General features: G+C 39.5%; 1 protein-coding gene across 1 annotated transcript in view; it reads right to left on the bottom strand.

Annotated features, from left to right (window-relative positions):
* Positions 1-806: 806 nt before the first annotated feature.
* CRYBG1 (crystallin beta-gamma domain containing 1) overlaps positions 807-14,495 on the bottom strand; it is a 69,800-nt gene continuing 56,111 nt past the window's right edge. Inside the window, exons 16-20 of the mRNA XM_064289331.1 lie at positions 14,113-14,252; positions 11,895-12,018; positions 11,325-11,483; positions 6,325-6,487; positions 807-1,109 (exon numbers count right to left, since the gene is read on the bottom strand). Coding sequence (XP_064145401.1) covers positions 1,021-1,109; positions 6,325-6,487; positions 11,325-11,483; positions 11,895-12,018; positions 14,113-14,252 — 675 coding nt within the window. The 3' untranslated portion in view covers positions 807-1,020. The remainder of the gene's footprint in view (positions 1,110-6,324; positions 6,488-11,324; positions 11,484-11,894; positions 12,019-14,112; positions 14,253-14,495) is intronic.

Here is a 14,495-nt window from a genome sequence, read left to right as displayed (position 1 = left end):
GCCAGAAGTCAGTGACGCTAGGGGCTACAGTAACCGCATGCCAAGGCTGTTCCACCAGCAGTCTTCGCCCAGGAGCGCTGCTGTGGAACGCTACAGGGAAGTCAGCCCCGTGCAGGGCCTTGTGCCCATGAACCTGATTGGCAGGCAGGAAATTAGGCCAAGAGAACTGAGGCAGGATTGAGCGTTGATGAAGCACTAGCTGTAGGTGAGTAAGGATGGGCTAATAAATTAGATGGTGGTAATACTGCTCCGGTAGCATCTGTGAGAAAGGCATTAAGCAATGCTCATTTGTAACATTCTAGGGCAGCCCACGAGTGAATTAAAATAGCCCAAATCCTGCTAATAGATGTTAGCAGATATGGACTTGCCAATTTACTAATTTTTAATATTAACTGGAGGAAAATCATATTTTGTTTATACTTATTCAATTCTTTAAAATATGTCCGAATATATAAGGCCATCCTTACTTTGCTGTACAGCATAATTAATGATTATAGGAAAAGCAAGGTCAAGGACTAAATTACAAGCCTAATGAAGTATTTCTTCCCTAATAGTAAATAGTCTTCCACCTTACAGACTTAAGCTTTTACCCTTTCTGTTGACGTGTAAGGGATTTGTAGGTCCACAAAGCCGGTAAATTTGTTCATACTCTCTCCTGTCACTGTCTTTGGAAATAATTTAAAATTTACAGTCCTGAAGTTTTGATACAACCTTTTTTAAAAACACCAAAAGCTGTTCATGAGACAACCTGTTTAAACAGCTACTGAAAGGAAGTGAAACACAAGAAATGAAAGAAGGACAAAATATTGGTTTAAAATTATTAGAGTCTTTTGAAAAGATGAGACACCTCCCCTGGGCATATAGCAATGTGATTCAAGATTGCATTTAGAATTAGTGAAGGAGTAGCTCCATCTTTCCTCTTGGCTCTTCCATCAGCACTGCTCCTTTTTAAAAAAAAAATCATAATAAGGTGTCTGGAAGGCCCCCCAGAAAGACTGGTGTTGCATTCTTTCTTCAGGTTTACAGGACCAAGGCTTCCCACACTTGTGTTAACTTCTCTTTGCTGCCAGTGTTGAGGATAATGTGATTTTGATCATACTGTGCACCCCCTGAAAAAAAGAAAACTATGCTTTAGCAGACATAGTTTATCACAACTCCAATATAATGAGAGTATACAGGGTATAAAAATACTGTCGCAAGGGAGGAAAGCTCTAAACACGCTCATAGGATGAGAGGGCCATTCTACTACAGGCTGTTCTAATACTCCAGCATCCTTCACACAGGATATCCTATATCAAAGGGCTCCTTTTTCTATTACAGTCTTAAGTGCTAGTGCATAAAAAAAAAAAAAAAAAATCATACTTAAAATGTCTGAAATTGGGGGTAGCAAGGAGAAAAAATCTTGAGAAGGGAAAAGGAGCAAAGAGATTGTACAATCTATTCGGTGGTGAGATCATGGATTTGAGCTACCAGGGAGGAAAAAGCAGGCAGACCTGGTGGTGGGTGATTGTGTATGGTTTTTAGGAGGAATATTTTTTGGCATGAAGAACAGACTGGATGGTGCCTGGCTATTATTATTGAACATTTTGATCAAAGAGTCTATAGAAGAATCCTGATCAAAAAGGGGAAAATACAGAATAGAATTTGAAATTCTCATGTAATCCAGAATTTCTGGAGCCATAGAAGCTGGATGAAACCCCAAAACTATTGCCCCGAGATAATCTTTAAACCTGAAACCAAAAATATCCTCTGAAGTCCTCTTTAAACCATAAAAAAAAAATGTCTGTCTTGAGCTTTGCGCTCTTTTAAAGAATGGTATATATGGGATCAGACTGATAACAGGCACTCTAAAGGTTAGAGAGAAAGCTCAGGGGGCAGTGAGTTTATGTTAATGGTAGAGGAATAATTTGGAAAAGGATGGTGAGAATGGTTATACAAGTTAATGTAATCAATGTCACTAAATTTTATATGTAGACATTGTTGAACTGGTATATTTTTTGCTGTGTATATTTTCAACAACAACAAATTATTTTTAAAACTAACACACAATGAAGAACAGCTATGTTAGGCCAAAGGGGATGTTTGAGATGGACAAGGTAACAGTGCCACTGCTGGGAACTCCCAGGCTTTGGTGTGTAAAACTTCATAGCCATTAAGCTGCCGGGTTTCACTGTAAAACTAGTAACATGATCCCCACAAATTCCCTTCCGCCAGAATGTCTGTAAGAAAATTTTCCAAGGGTGCTTCCTGAATATTTAAAATATTTTAATGCTAAAAATAGTCCCATGGCTTCTCCTTTCAATGGAGAAGTATCATCAAAAGAAAGGGTTATCTGATGTTTTTTCCAGTGTGGAATAAACATCCTTTCATATACCTTATCCTTTCTTTAGCATGTCTCTGCGCCCAGATTATATCACCAAAGCCCCGGTCACAATACAAATCTGTATCCAGATGGAGGGTAAGTGTGACTGGTATGGAAATCATGGTTTGCCCTCAGGCCAAGAAGAAATAAGTATTCTCCTTTCAAGCATTTATAAAAAATCAGAAAGGTCTGAAAACCTGTGCAATAAACCTACATCTAGGTAGTTGGGAAAGGAAAATCTCTTATACTCTTCTTGTAAGAAATAGGCTTATCATCGATAATTTAGAGCTTCCATGCAGCTAGATATGTCATATAGAATACAAGGGCAAGATGCCTTACGCCTTTTATGTATAAGTTTGCAAAGGAAAAAAAACTGCTACTACCAGTACCGTGCCCGAATTCCACTACACACACACACACAATACTCCACTGAGATTTCAGAAAGTCTTATGTTAAGGTCACAGTGTCTCTTTTTCTTTCTTCCGATTATAGTATTTTAGCATTAGTTTTCTGTCGGCTATGACTGAACCACGTAGAACCGGTTCAAAGCCCTGGTTTCTGTGTATCATAAATCTAAATAGAGTCATGAAGACCAGAAAGTTCTTGAGAAATAATGGATTCATCCTTTTGCCTTTGGGAAGAATTCAAATCATTCCAGACTTTTGATTTTTTTTTTTTTTTAATTGGCAAGAATCAGTCTACACTGTTGTCATAATATAGTCTGGTAAAATAAAAATTAAAATAAAACCAAACCCATTGCTGTCAAGTCTGTTCTGACTCATAGCAACCCTATAGGACAGAGTAGAACTGCCCCATAGGGTGTCCAAGGGGTGCCTGGTGGATTCGAACTGCCGACTTTTTAGTTAGCAGCCAGAGCTCTTCACCACCACGCCACCAGCGTTTCCAGAATAATATGTGACTGTCTACCAAAACAGATAATTCCTCAAACACTGGGAGATAGTTTAGAAAAAAGACACTTGTTGTAATAAATCTTATAGCAATTTTAATAGGCAATGAATGGTTCAGTATTTGAACCTAATGAAAATCAGAGTCTCATAGTAAGTATACTTTCCCTTGCAGTTTGTGGAATATGTAGCCCTACTCTCTGATGTCCACTAGATGGCATCATTCTCTTACATGCTGAGACAAATTCAGCTTAAAAGGAATTAATTATAGCAGCTACCCAGGGTCTGGGTTTACCAAGAGCCCTGGTGGTGCAGTGGTTAAGTCCTTGGCTGATAACTAAAAGGTTTGTAGTTTGAACCTACCAGCTGCTCCACGGGAGAAAGATGTGACACTCTGCTTCCGTAAAGATTACTGCTTTGGAAACCCTTGGGGGCAGGTCTACCCTGTCCTGTAGGGTTGCTATGCGTTGAAATCCACTCAAGGCACTAGGTTAGTGCTACCATGCTAGCTACCGACAGGCTATCATATTTACTCATGAGGCACTCAACTAATTTATAAGACATTTTAGGAAAGGCCCTTGGAGTTTTCGAGTTAAGCCCTAAGGAGGTATCTCCTAGAATCTCACAGTTCACTCCAGAGCCAAGGCTAGAAGCCAGGTATCCTTACTCCTGTTCCATTGCTAATGTAGCAAATGAGAAAAAAAAAAAAAAATCCTCTATTCTTGGAGCTTCTAGAGTATAAATTTTATGAAGCCAAAAAGTATCCATTTGTTCACTTTTTAGTACCTTCGGTGTCTAGCCCAGAGCCTGCCACATAGTGGGTACCCAATGAATACTTGTTAAAAGAATAAAAGAAGAAATGCCCTACCCAAGAGACTAGCTCACAAGGATTACAGTGACCTAAACCCTGGACACAGAAAGCTGATCCCATTTGTAAGAACCAGGTTTGTTCAGCCTTCTCCTTTTGGGACTAAATAGCCTAAATTTTCTAACATTTCATCATAAGCTCCATTTTCCCAACTCAAGTTACATTTCTTTGATTTCTGTGGAGGTTTCTGAAACCTATATAATGAGGATCCTCACTTCAACAAAGCTGATTAAAATAAGAATAAAGAAATGTCTGCTGGAGTGATTCTTAAATCAGTTTGAAACTCAGGTTGATTATCTGTAAAATGGGTGTATTATATCTATCTATATAACAGCAAATCTGTTGTACAAATGTAATGTGAATGAGGTATGCTATATATTACCATTCATTTTCTGAAGGCTGCATTTATTTTCTTTTTCCAAGAGTCCTACTTGCTTTTTATACAATGAATGATTTTTGGTCTCCACTCAGCCTATAGTTATATAGCTCAGTTTGTGTGCTCCAAATATAGTACTCTGCCTTTGCCTTCATTAAATTTAATCTGTTTGCCTCCCAGCACCTTTCCAACTTCTCAGGGCCTTTGTGAATTCTAATCCAATTGTTAAACAGATGGGCAACTCAGCCCACCTGGAGATCCTCCAGCAGCAACTCAGCCACTTCTGTCCCCATTCACTTCCCCAGCCCCTGATGAAAAACCTTCAGGCGTATTCTCCATTATCCAGAAGCGTTATATGAAAGCCAGATTATAGCTGTTTCCTTACCCCTACATCATAATTTTTTAGTTAAAAATGGCACTGGCCTGACCCATGACTTACTGCTGTTGAGTTGATTTCGACTCATAATGACCCTCTAGGACATAGTAAACTGCTCCACAGGGTTTCCAAGGAGTGGCTGGTGGATTCCAACTGCCAACCTTTTGGTTAGCAGCTGAACGCTTAACCACTTTGCCACCAGGGCCCGGGCATTGGCCTAGAGCCCTGATTAAAATCGAGCCAACTTCTAGCGATGATTTAAAAGGAAGTATGTGGCCTAGTATGGGTTACATTATCAGTGTTTCACTAAACTGATAAAACATAATCATGCTGGCTTTCTTGAGAGGGAATAGAAAAGTGCCAATTAACAATTTAAAGCAAAATCACCCTGGATGACATGAATAAAACACACTTTCATTTGCTTGCCAGCGGCAGCAATAATTCACTGAATTCCCATGTCTAGACTAGGTCAGTTTTTTTTTTTTTTTTCTTTTATGCTGTTTTAAAATTATTATCAGTGGTTCTCCAAGAGGGGTCCCCAGACCAGGGGCATCAGCATCACCTGGGTACTTGTTAGAAATACCAATTGTCAGGCTCCATTCTGGACCTATTGAATCAGAGAATCTAAGGATGAGGCCTGGTAATCTGTGATTTAATAAGCCCTCCAGGTGATTCTGATGTAGATACAGTTTGAGAACCACTGGTGTAAATTTAGGGTTGAAGGTTCAAACCCACTGGCCGCTCCACAGGAGAAAGATGTGGCAGTCTGCTTCTGTAAAGATTTACAGCCTGGGAAACTCTGTGGGGCAGTTCTATTCTGTCCTGTAGGGTCGCTATGAGTCAGAATGGAGTGGACGGCAATGGGTTTGGTTTGGCCTAAGTCTTGTTCTTCCCCGGGCACCACCAGCTTGCTCCGGATTAACCAGTTTTGAACACAGGTTCACTTGAAATCCTCCTGGCTGTGTTGTTTGTTTTAAGGAATAACACTGTAAGCAAGTGCCTTTTAGATCTTTGTGATACAAACTTACATGCACATACATGAGAATCATCAACTACACTGACTGAGATTACAAGCTCTTAGCTGGTGATTTTTAGTCTAACACTGTTATAATAAAACAAATGGTGTGAAGTCAGATTCTAGCTCAGCACTTATGGGTTTGAGATCATGGCCAAATTGATTAACCCCTCTGAGCCTCAGTTTCTGTGGCTATAAAATGGGGGTAGGTAGATAACATTCACCTCTTAGGGTTGCTGTGACAATCACATGAAATAATGTATGTAAACTGCTTAGCACAGTGAGTGCCTGGCACATAGCAAGGGCTCTGTTACTATTCTTAATGATATTATACTCATGATTTTCAAGAACTAAGAATATATATAATTTATATTTTTTTCAAGAATATATTTAGTTGAATAAGGAAAACACATGATCCTTACCTTTGACATCTAAAACTAAATTTGGCTTCAACTTGCTGTAGATTCTGCCATCCGACTTCATGCTCCAGAACTGGCTGTCAACATCCTGGTCAAGGGCCAGGCCCAGCTTAGAGCCGGATGTGACCAGGCTGCCCACGATGGTCAGGCAGCAGTCTTCCGCTATCTGCTCAGTGGAAAAGACAATACATCTTAGACATGGAAACACGTTTAGATCTCATAGCAATTATTGCCCTGTTAAAATTGTTTTTTTTTTTTGTTTAAATTATCTTAGTTCCTAGTTTCATTTACCCCACATGCATTTCAACTTTCAGCCAAGGTAGCTAGGATCAGACAACAAGTATTTATGCCAAAATCAGACAACTAATATTTCAGATAACCTGAATGGAGAAAACATTCTCTGTTCTTGTACATCATAGGAAACGTCTGCCCTTTGTGAGACTATCTTACTAGCATGGAAAGCCTCAGAACAACACAGTTGCCCGTGATGGTGCTTTTCCCTCTCAGAAGTGCCTGTGATCTGAGGCTAGGTGTGCAGCTCCATCTCCCCAGGTACCCACCTCTGCTCATCCTGCCCTTCCCGCTTCTGACTGCACCTCTAACGCTGAAGGCTGTCGTTGCACAAGAGTGGCTGAAAAGGTATTTTATCCACGTAAAACTTGAAATTGCATTTATTTACTTCTCTTGTCTTTCCTTCATGAACACAGTCTAAAATTTTCTAAAAAGGCATGCTATGAAACTATAAAAAGAGGAAGAACACAAATCACTAGAGGATGGCTTAATGCAAAGCTTTTGTGAGTCCTCTGCAGTGAATCTACCCATAATATATAAATAATGTATGGCAGTCATATACATGACCCTAACACAGACTACTATAGAAATGCTTATTAAAAGCATACTACTCTATTGAAATAAAAGGATTGTGATGATCTTGTATGCTTTACATTTTCTCACTGACCTACTGAATTCAAAGTTGTTAAATGGCTTCAATGAAATGTTCGTGAGAAATCATTGATGAAAGGCACCATTTTCTTCAACTGCTTAAAATAATTCAAAGTTAGAAGTTGGTGGCTTTTTTATGCTTCTGTATTACAGCTACTTCTGTTTCTCGTGCTATTTCTGTTATGCACGTCAAAACAGTACTTCTGTTTACTGAAAGGATGATTCTCCCTCAAGCAAAAAAGACCTAATTAACAAGCTGTGTTCCCTTTCACAAGATGTATGCCTTCTGCTGACTCATGGGGCACCAAGTTTAAAAAAAATTCAGGAGCAAAGAGTCAAGCCCATAAAATCAAGGAGTAAAAAAGAATATCTACAACAGAAATATAAGCTTCTCTCATAAAATATTACTACATTCAGATTTTAAATAGTATTATGGCAGGAGTGACGTTAGAGGTAGTAGGGCCATTTACATTGTGAAAGTTTGACAATTAGGAAATGGGTTATGTTGTACACACGGCAACATCTCTTTAGCCTTAATCCTACTCTGTGAGGTTCTCCAAAATGGAAATAAACCAAGAGTGATTTCTGTTGACAGTGCTGGAGTTTATAATTTATTTCTATAACAAACAGATTATTGAAAAGGGGAGAGGAACCCAAACACTTCCTTTTTCTATTACTATATAAGAATCAAGTATAGATATAAATACTTTGGATCAGTGCTAGATTAGTTTCCCATTTTAAGTTCCTAAACTGGTTCTCTACCGCTCCTCTGTCACTTTGTCGTACCGTGGTGGCTTGTGTGTTGCTGTGGTGTTGGAGGCTATGCCACCGGTATTTCAAATACTAGCAGAATCATCCATGGTAGACAGGTTTCAGCAGAGCTTTCAGACTAAGACAGACTAGGAAAAAGGACCTGGTGGTCTACTTCTGAAAAATCAGCAACTATACACAGGGAACTCGTCAGATGGAATACACAGGAATCAAATTCACTGCATCGGAAAGTATGGAGAGGTTCAATATCATCAGCCAGAACAAGCCCAGGGGCTGACTGTAGAATAGACCATCGATTGCTCATATACAAGTTCAAATTTAGCTGTAGAAAATTAAAACAAGTCCATAAGAGCCAAAGAACAACCTGGAGTATATCCCATCTGAATTAGAGACCATCTCAAGAATGGATTTGATGCTAACAAGCGGCCATCCATCTAAGATGCATCAATTGGTCTCAACCCACCTGGAGCAAAGGAGAATGAAGAACACCAAGGTCACATGATAACTATGAGCCCGAGACAGAAAGGGCCACATGAACTAGAGACTTACATCATCCTGAGACCAGAAGAACTAGATGGTGCCTGGCCACAACAGATGACTGCCCTGACAGGGAACACAACAGAGAACTCCTGAGTGAGCAGGAGAACAGTGGGATGCAGACCCCAAATTCTCATAAAAAGACCAGACTTAATGGTCTGACTGAGACTAGAAGAATCCCGGCGGCCATGGTCCCCAAACCTTCTGTTGGCCCAGGACAGGAACCATTCCCGAAGACTACTCATCAGACATGGACGGGACTGGACAGTGGGTTGGAGAGAGATGCTGATGAAGAGTGAGCTACTTGCATCAGGTGGACACTTGAGACTGTATTGGCATCTCCTGTCTGGAGGGGAGATGGGAGGGTAGAGAGGGTTAGAAACTGGCAAAATTGTCACGAAAGGAGAGACTGGAAGGAGGGAGCGGGCTGACTCATTAGGGGGAGAGTAAATGGGAGTATGTAGTAAGGTGTATATAAGCTTATATGTGACAGACTGCCTTGATTTGTAAACTTGCACTTAAAGCACAATAAAAATTATTATTTTTTTTTAAAAAGAATAGATTTGACACACTGAATACTAATGACCGAAGACCAGAAGAGTTGTAGAATGATATCAAGGACATCACATATGAAGAAAGCAAAAGGTCATTAAAAAGACAGGAAAGAAAGGAAAGACCAAAATGGATGTTAGAAGAGACTCTAAAACTTACTCTTGAACATACAATAGCTAAAGCAAAAGGAAGAAATGATCACGTAAAAGAGCTGAATAGAAGATTTCAAAGGGCAGCTCAAGAAGACAAAGTAAAGTAGTAGTATAATGAAATGTGCAAAGACCTGAAGTGAAAAAACCAAAAGTGAAGAACATGCTTGGCATTTCTCAAGCTGAAAGAACTGAAGACAAAAATTCGAGCCTCTGGTTGTAATACTGAAGGATTCTCTGAGTAAAATATTGAACACTGCAGGAAACATCAAAAGAAGACGGAAGGAGTACACAGAGTCACTGTACCGAAAAGAATTGGTCAACATTCAACCATTTTAGGAGGCAGCATATGATCAAGAACTGATGGTACTGAAGGAAGAAGTCCAAGCTGTACTGAAGGTGTTGGCGAAAAACAAGGCTCCAGGAATCAGCGGGATACCAATTGAGATGTTTCAACACAGGGTGCAGCACTGGAAGTGCTCACTCGTCTATGCCAAGAAATTTGGAAGAAAGCTACCTGGCCGACTGACTGGAAGAGATCCGTATACATGCCCATCCCAAAGTGATTCAACAGAATGCAGAAATTATTGAACAATGTCATTAATATCACACACAAGTAAAATTTTGCTGAAGATGATTAAAAAACAGTTGTAGCAGTATATTGACAAAGAACTGCCAGAAATTCTACCTGGATTCAGAAGAGGACATGGAACAAGGAATATCATTGCTCATTGTCAGATAGATCTTGGCTAAAATCCGAGAATACCAGAATGATGTTTACCTGTGTTTTATTGATTAGGCAAAGGCATTGGACTGTGTGGATAGTAAGAAATTATGGATTACATTGCAAAGAATGGGAATTTCAGAGCACTTAACTGTACTCATGAGGAAGCTGTACATAGATCAAGAGGCAGCAGTTTGAACAGAACAAAGGGATACTGCGTGGTTTAAAATCAAGACAGGTGCGTGTCAGGGTTGTATCCTTTCATCATATTTATTCAGCCTGTATGCTGAGCAAATAATCCGAGAAGCTGGACTATATGAATGTGGCATCAGGATCGGAGGAAGACTCATTAACAACCTGTGTTATGCAGATGACACAACCTTGCTTGCTGAAAGCAAAGAGGACTTGAAGCACTTACTGATGAAGATCAAAGACCACAGCCTTCAGTATAGATTATACTTCAACATAAAGAAAACAAAAATTCTCACAACTGGACCAAGAAGCAACATCATGATAAACAGAGAAAATACTGAAGTTGTCAAGGATTTCATTTTACTTAGATCCACAATCAACGCCCATGGAAGCAGCAGTCAAGAAATCAAACAATGTATTGCACTGGGCAAATCTGCTGCTGCTGAAAAAAAAAAAAAAAAAACCTCTTTGTTGAAAAGCAAAGATGTTACTTTAAGGACTAAAGTGTACCTGACCCAAGCCATTGTGTTTTCAATTGCCTCATATGCATGTGAAAGCTGGGCAATGAATAAGGAAGACCAAGGAAGAATTGATGCCTTTGAATTGTGGTGTTGCCAAAGAATATTGACTATACCGTGGACTGCCAGAAGAATGAACAAATATGTCATGGAAGAAGTATAGCCACAATGCTCCTTCTAAGCCAGGATGGCGGGACTTTGTCTCCTGTACTTTGGACACATTATCAGGAGGACCGGTCCTGGAAAAAGACATCATGCTTGGAAAACTGAAAAAGAGGAAGACCTTCAACGAAATGGATTGATATACTGGCTGCAACAATGGGCTCAAATATAACAACAATTGTGAGGATGGCACAAGATCGGGCAGTGTTTCGTTCTGTTGTACATAGGGTTATATGAGTCGGAACCAACCAGGTGGCACCTAAGAACAACAACAACAAACTGGTTCTATCAGAGCTAAGAAATAGTTTCATGAAAAAAATTTAAATTTACTTCTGAAAGTGCTCCAGGAATCATGAAATGGCATCCACTTCAAGAAAGATCAAAGGCAAGTTAAAGTGTGCGTCGCCTGATAGCAAAGGGATTATATAGACTGCGGTCTAATCCTAAAAAGCTCACCCTGCATTTGATGCGTCCTTCTTGATAAAACCATATTTGATCATCGGCACCAACATCCTCCATGACCTGTATTCTAAGAAGCTTCAAATCCTCTAAGTTTCCATTGGTTGACGTGAATAACCCTGTTGCTTTGTTTCGAAGTCTGAAGTAAATCCGTTTCTAGAAGACAAAACCCCCACCAATAGCCACATTGTCGTACCGTTAGAATCACTGAGCAAGCATCAATATCAGGGAGTAAAATCCAAGGTGAGACAGACATTAGGGATAATTCCTATACCCAGAGTCTCAAAGATTTTACGATTTTCTCAATGAGAAGAGTTTGACCAAATTATAAAGAAGTGCCAGGGCAGGGAGCCCACTTACAGACAACCCAGGGCTTAAGAACGTGCCATGTTTTGATGTCGGATGTGACGGCATTTCTGAGGCAGCCACAGCCACTAAGCATCAGAAACACAGTCCAAATTCAGGGGGAGGGAGAGAATTTAAATTTGAAACCGAAAAGTTGAATTGCATTTACAAAAAAAAAAAACTTCAGAGAGGAGTCTTCAAATTATGAAGAAGAAAAAATACCTGAGCAAAAGGCCGTAGAGAACCTATTTGGCGGCAGCCACTGAATTCATACCAATTAGGTATTTCTGCTGGTGACAGCAGAAACTGTCGACCCCTGTAGTTGCCATACTCATAAGTAACCCATCTGAAAGAAAAACATAGATATCCATAGTAAGCGGCAATTTCCTTTGACAACAGGCTTAATTACACTTATTTCTAAAATGCTCCTGCTTTCTAGACTGAGCTTTATACTTTAAATATACATTCAGGAAAAAATGAAACGACCTTATTTTCTAAAATACTTAAAGCATCCATTTCTTGACAAACAGAAAATTCTTGTACATGAGTATTTATACCCGAAAGACCCATTCTTGAAGAGAAATAAATGAGATTTTTCCTCCAATAAGGCAATGAAATAGAGATACCGTTTTTTAGTGGGATAGCCCAGTCCTTCCTGTGAGCTGTTCATGAAGTGTCTTCAATAGTATTGATGGATCTTTGAGTTATTTAAATAGTTAATGTTTGTAAAGTTCTTAGTGAGTGGCACATGGTAAGTGCTACAGAAGTGTTCGTTAAAAACAAACAAACCAAAAAATACCTCAATAAATTTTTGTTTAAAACCAGAGTAATCTTCCGCTAATCCAGAAAACTGCTAAAGGCACTCAGGTCTCTTCCATGCAGAGATGCGTGGTGCTGCATACCTATGGAAGCAGGGCTTCAAGCACGGACTGGCATGCGAGCAACCCAACAACTACTCTCCCTGGCTGCTACATTTTTCAGGAAGAATGCTCTCCACTTTTAATCCTAGAACTTAAAGTGCTATCATTTTAGCTATTTCATCAGAAAAACAAAATTTCAGTTAAAACTTGTTGGAAAAAAAATCACCCGTAATCCCATCACCCTAATAGTGCATGGAAACCCTGGTGGCACAGTGGTTAAAAGCTACTGCTGATAACCAAAAGGTCACCAGTTCTCCTTGGAAACCCTATGGGGCAGTTCTACTTTGTCCTGTAGGGTCGCTATGAGTCAGAATCAACTCAATGGCAATGGGTTTTTTTTTTTTAATATTGCATAATTATTTTTTAAATAGTTATAGCCCCCTCCAACATCTGATGCATACATGTAGACTATACCTGTTGTTTTGTGAATGAAAGAAAATACTTTCTTAAAAAACATATCTATTACATTCGTAAGGAGACTTGGTGGCACAACGGTAAAGCACTTCGGCTGCTAACTGAAAGGTCCGCAGTTCAAACCCACCAGCTATTTCATGGGAGAAAGATGTGGCAGTCTGCTTCCGTAAAGATTACAGCCTTGGAAATCCAATGGGGCAGTTCTACTCTGTCCTATAGTGTCATTATGAGTCAGAATCAACTGGATGGCAACAGGTTTTTTTTTATTACATTGATAATCCTTATTCATTTTTATGTCTTACTCCATTTGAAAAGTATTCAAAGTTAAGAAAAATCTTCCCAAATTAACCTATCATCTTTTGCAGAGTATCTGCCAGTCATTCCTTGTAGTCGTTAGCTGACGTCAAGTTGGCCAGGACTCATGACAACTCCATACACAAGGGAACCAAATGCTGGACGGATGGAATTGTTGTGATCTATAAGGTTTTCATGGGCTGATTTTCAGAAGTAGGTAGCTAGGCCTTCCTTCCTAGTCTGTCTTTGTCTGGAAACTCCGCTGAAACCTGCTCAGCCTTACAGCAACACACAAGCCTCCACTGACACGTAGGTGGTGGCTATGCATGACGTGCACTGGCCAGGACTCAAACCTAGGTCTCTACGTGGGAGGTGAGAACTCCGCCTCTGAACTACCAGTGCCTCTCCTAGTCACTCCAGCTAAAAGGAAATCCCACTTCTTAGCTCTAAAAGCAAAGAACTTTGTCTTTCAAAGGGATAAGAAGAAAACAGCTTTCTCTCTTACGTGCTAAAAAAGAATGTTTGATAAATCTGCTGAGCACACATGTGTGAGGTATTTCCCTAGGGCCTATGAGGGATATTAAAGACAAAGTCCTTACCTTAAAGAAAGTAAAAATCTGAATAGAAAGATGAAAGATGCCTTACATAAGCCTTTTCCCAGTGGGAAAAGTATACTACAAAATTACAAACCTTACAGAGAAACAAGCGGTTATATGTCAGTTAGTTTAAGGTAATGTAGAAGAGAAAGAAATCTAATCAAACTCAACTTTTAAAATTATCTACTTTATTAAATAGACAAGTAGGTAACTCACATGCCGCCAATAACCTGAACAGAGCGGATCTGTGTGTTGAATCCTAGGAATCGGAGGTTAATTGTTTCTGCATTAAGTTCAACTTTTTTCCCTTTGAAGTCTTCTCTTTCAAAAAGAATAATTGCTGGTTCTGAAAATTCCTGTTTAGGAGCAAAAATAATGTTTGTTGTTCATCTTTGATAATAATTTGCAGTTACGTGAAAATCATCTTGTTACAAGTACAAAGCACAAGATCTGATCAAATTTGGCCTGGTCATAAACTCCATTTCCCAGAAAGTCTGGATGTTTATATACTCCAAACCTAAAGAAAAAAAAAAAAAGAACTAGAAGAGGAAGAATGTAGAGGCAGAAAATTTTTCCATTGCCTAGAAAGGCAGGTAAAT

Source organism: Loxodonta africana, chromosome 1 (assembly GCF_030014295.1).
Source record: "Loxodonta africana isolate mLoxAfr1 chromosome 1, mLoxAfr1.hap2, whole genome shotgun sequence".
NCBI classification, from domain to species: domain Eukaryota; kingdom Metazoa; phylum Chordata; class Mammalia; order Proboscidea; family Elephantidae; genus Loxodonta; species Loxodonta africana.
This window is presented reverse-complemented; position numbering and strand designations above follow the sequence as displayed.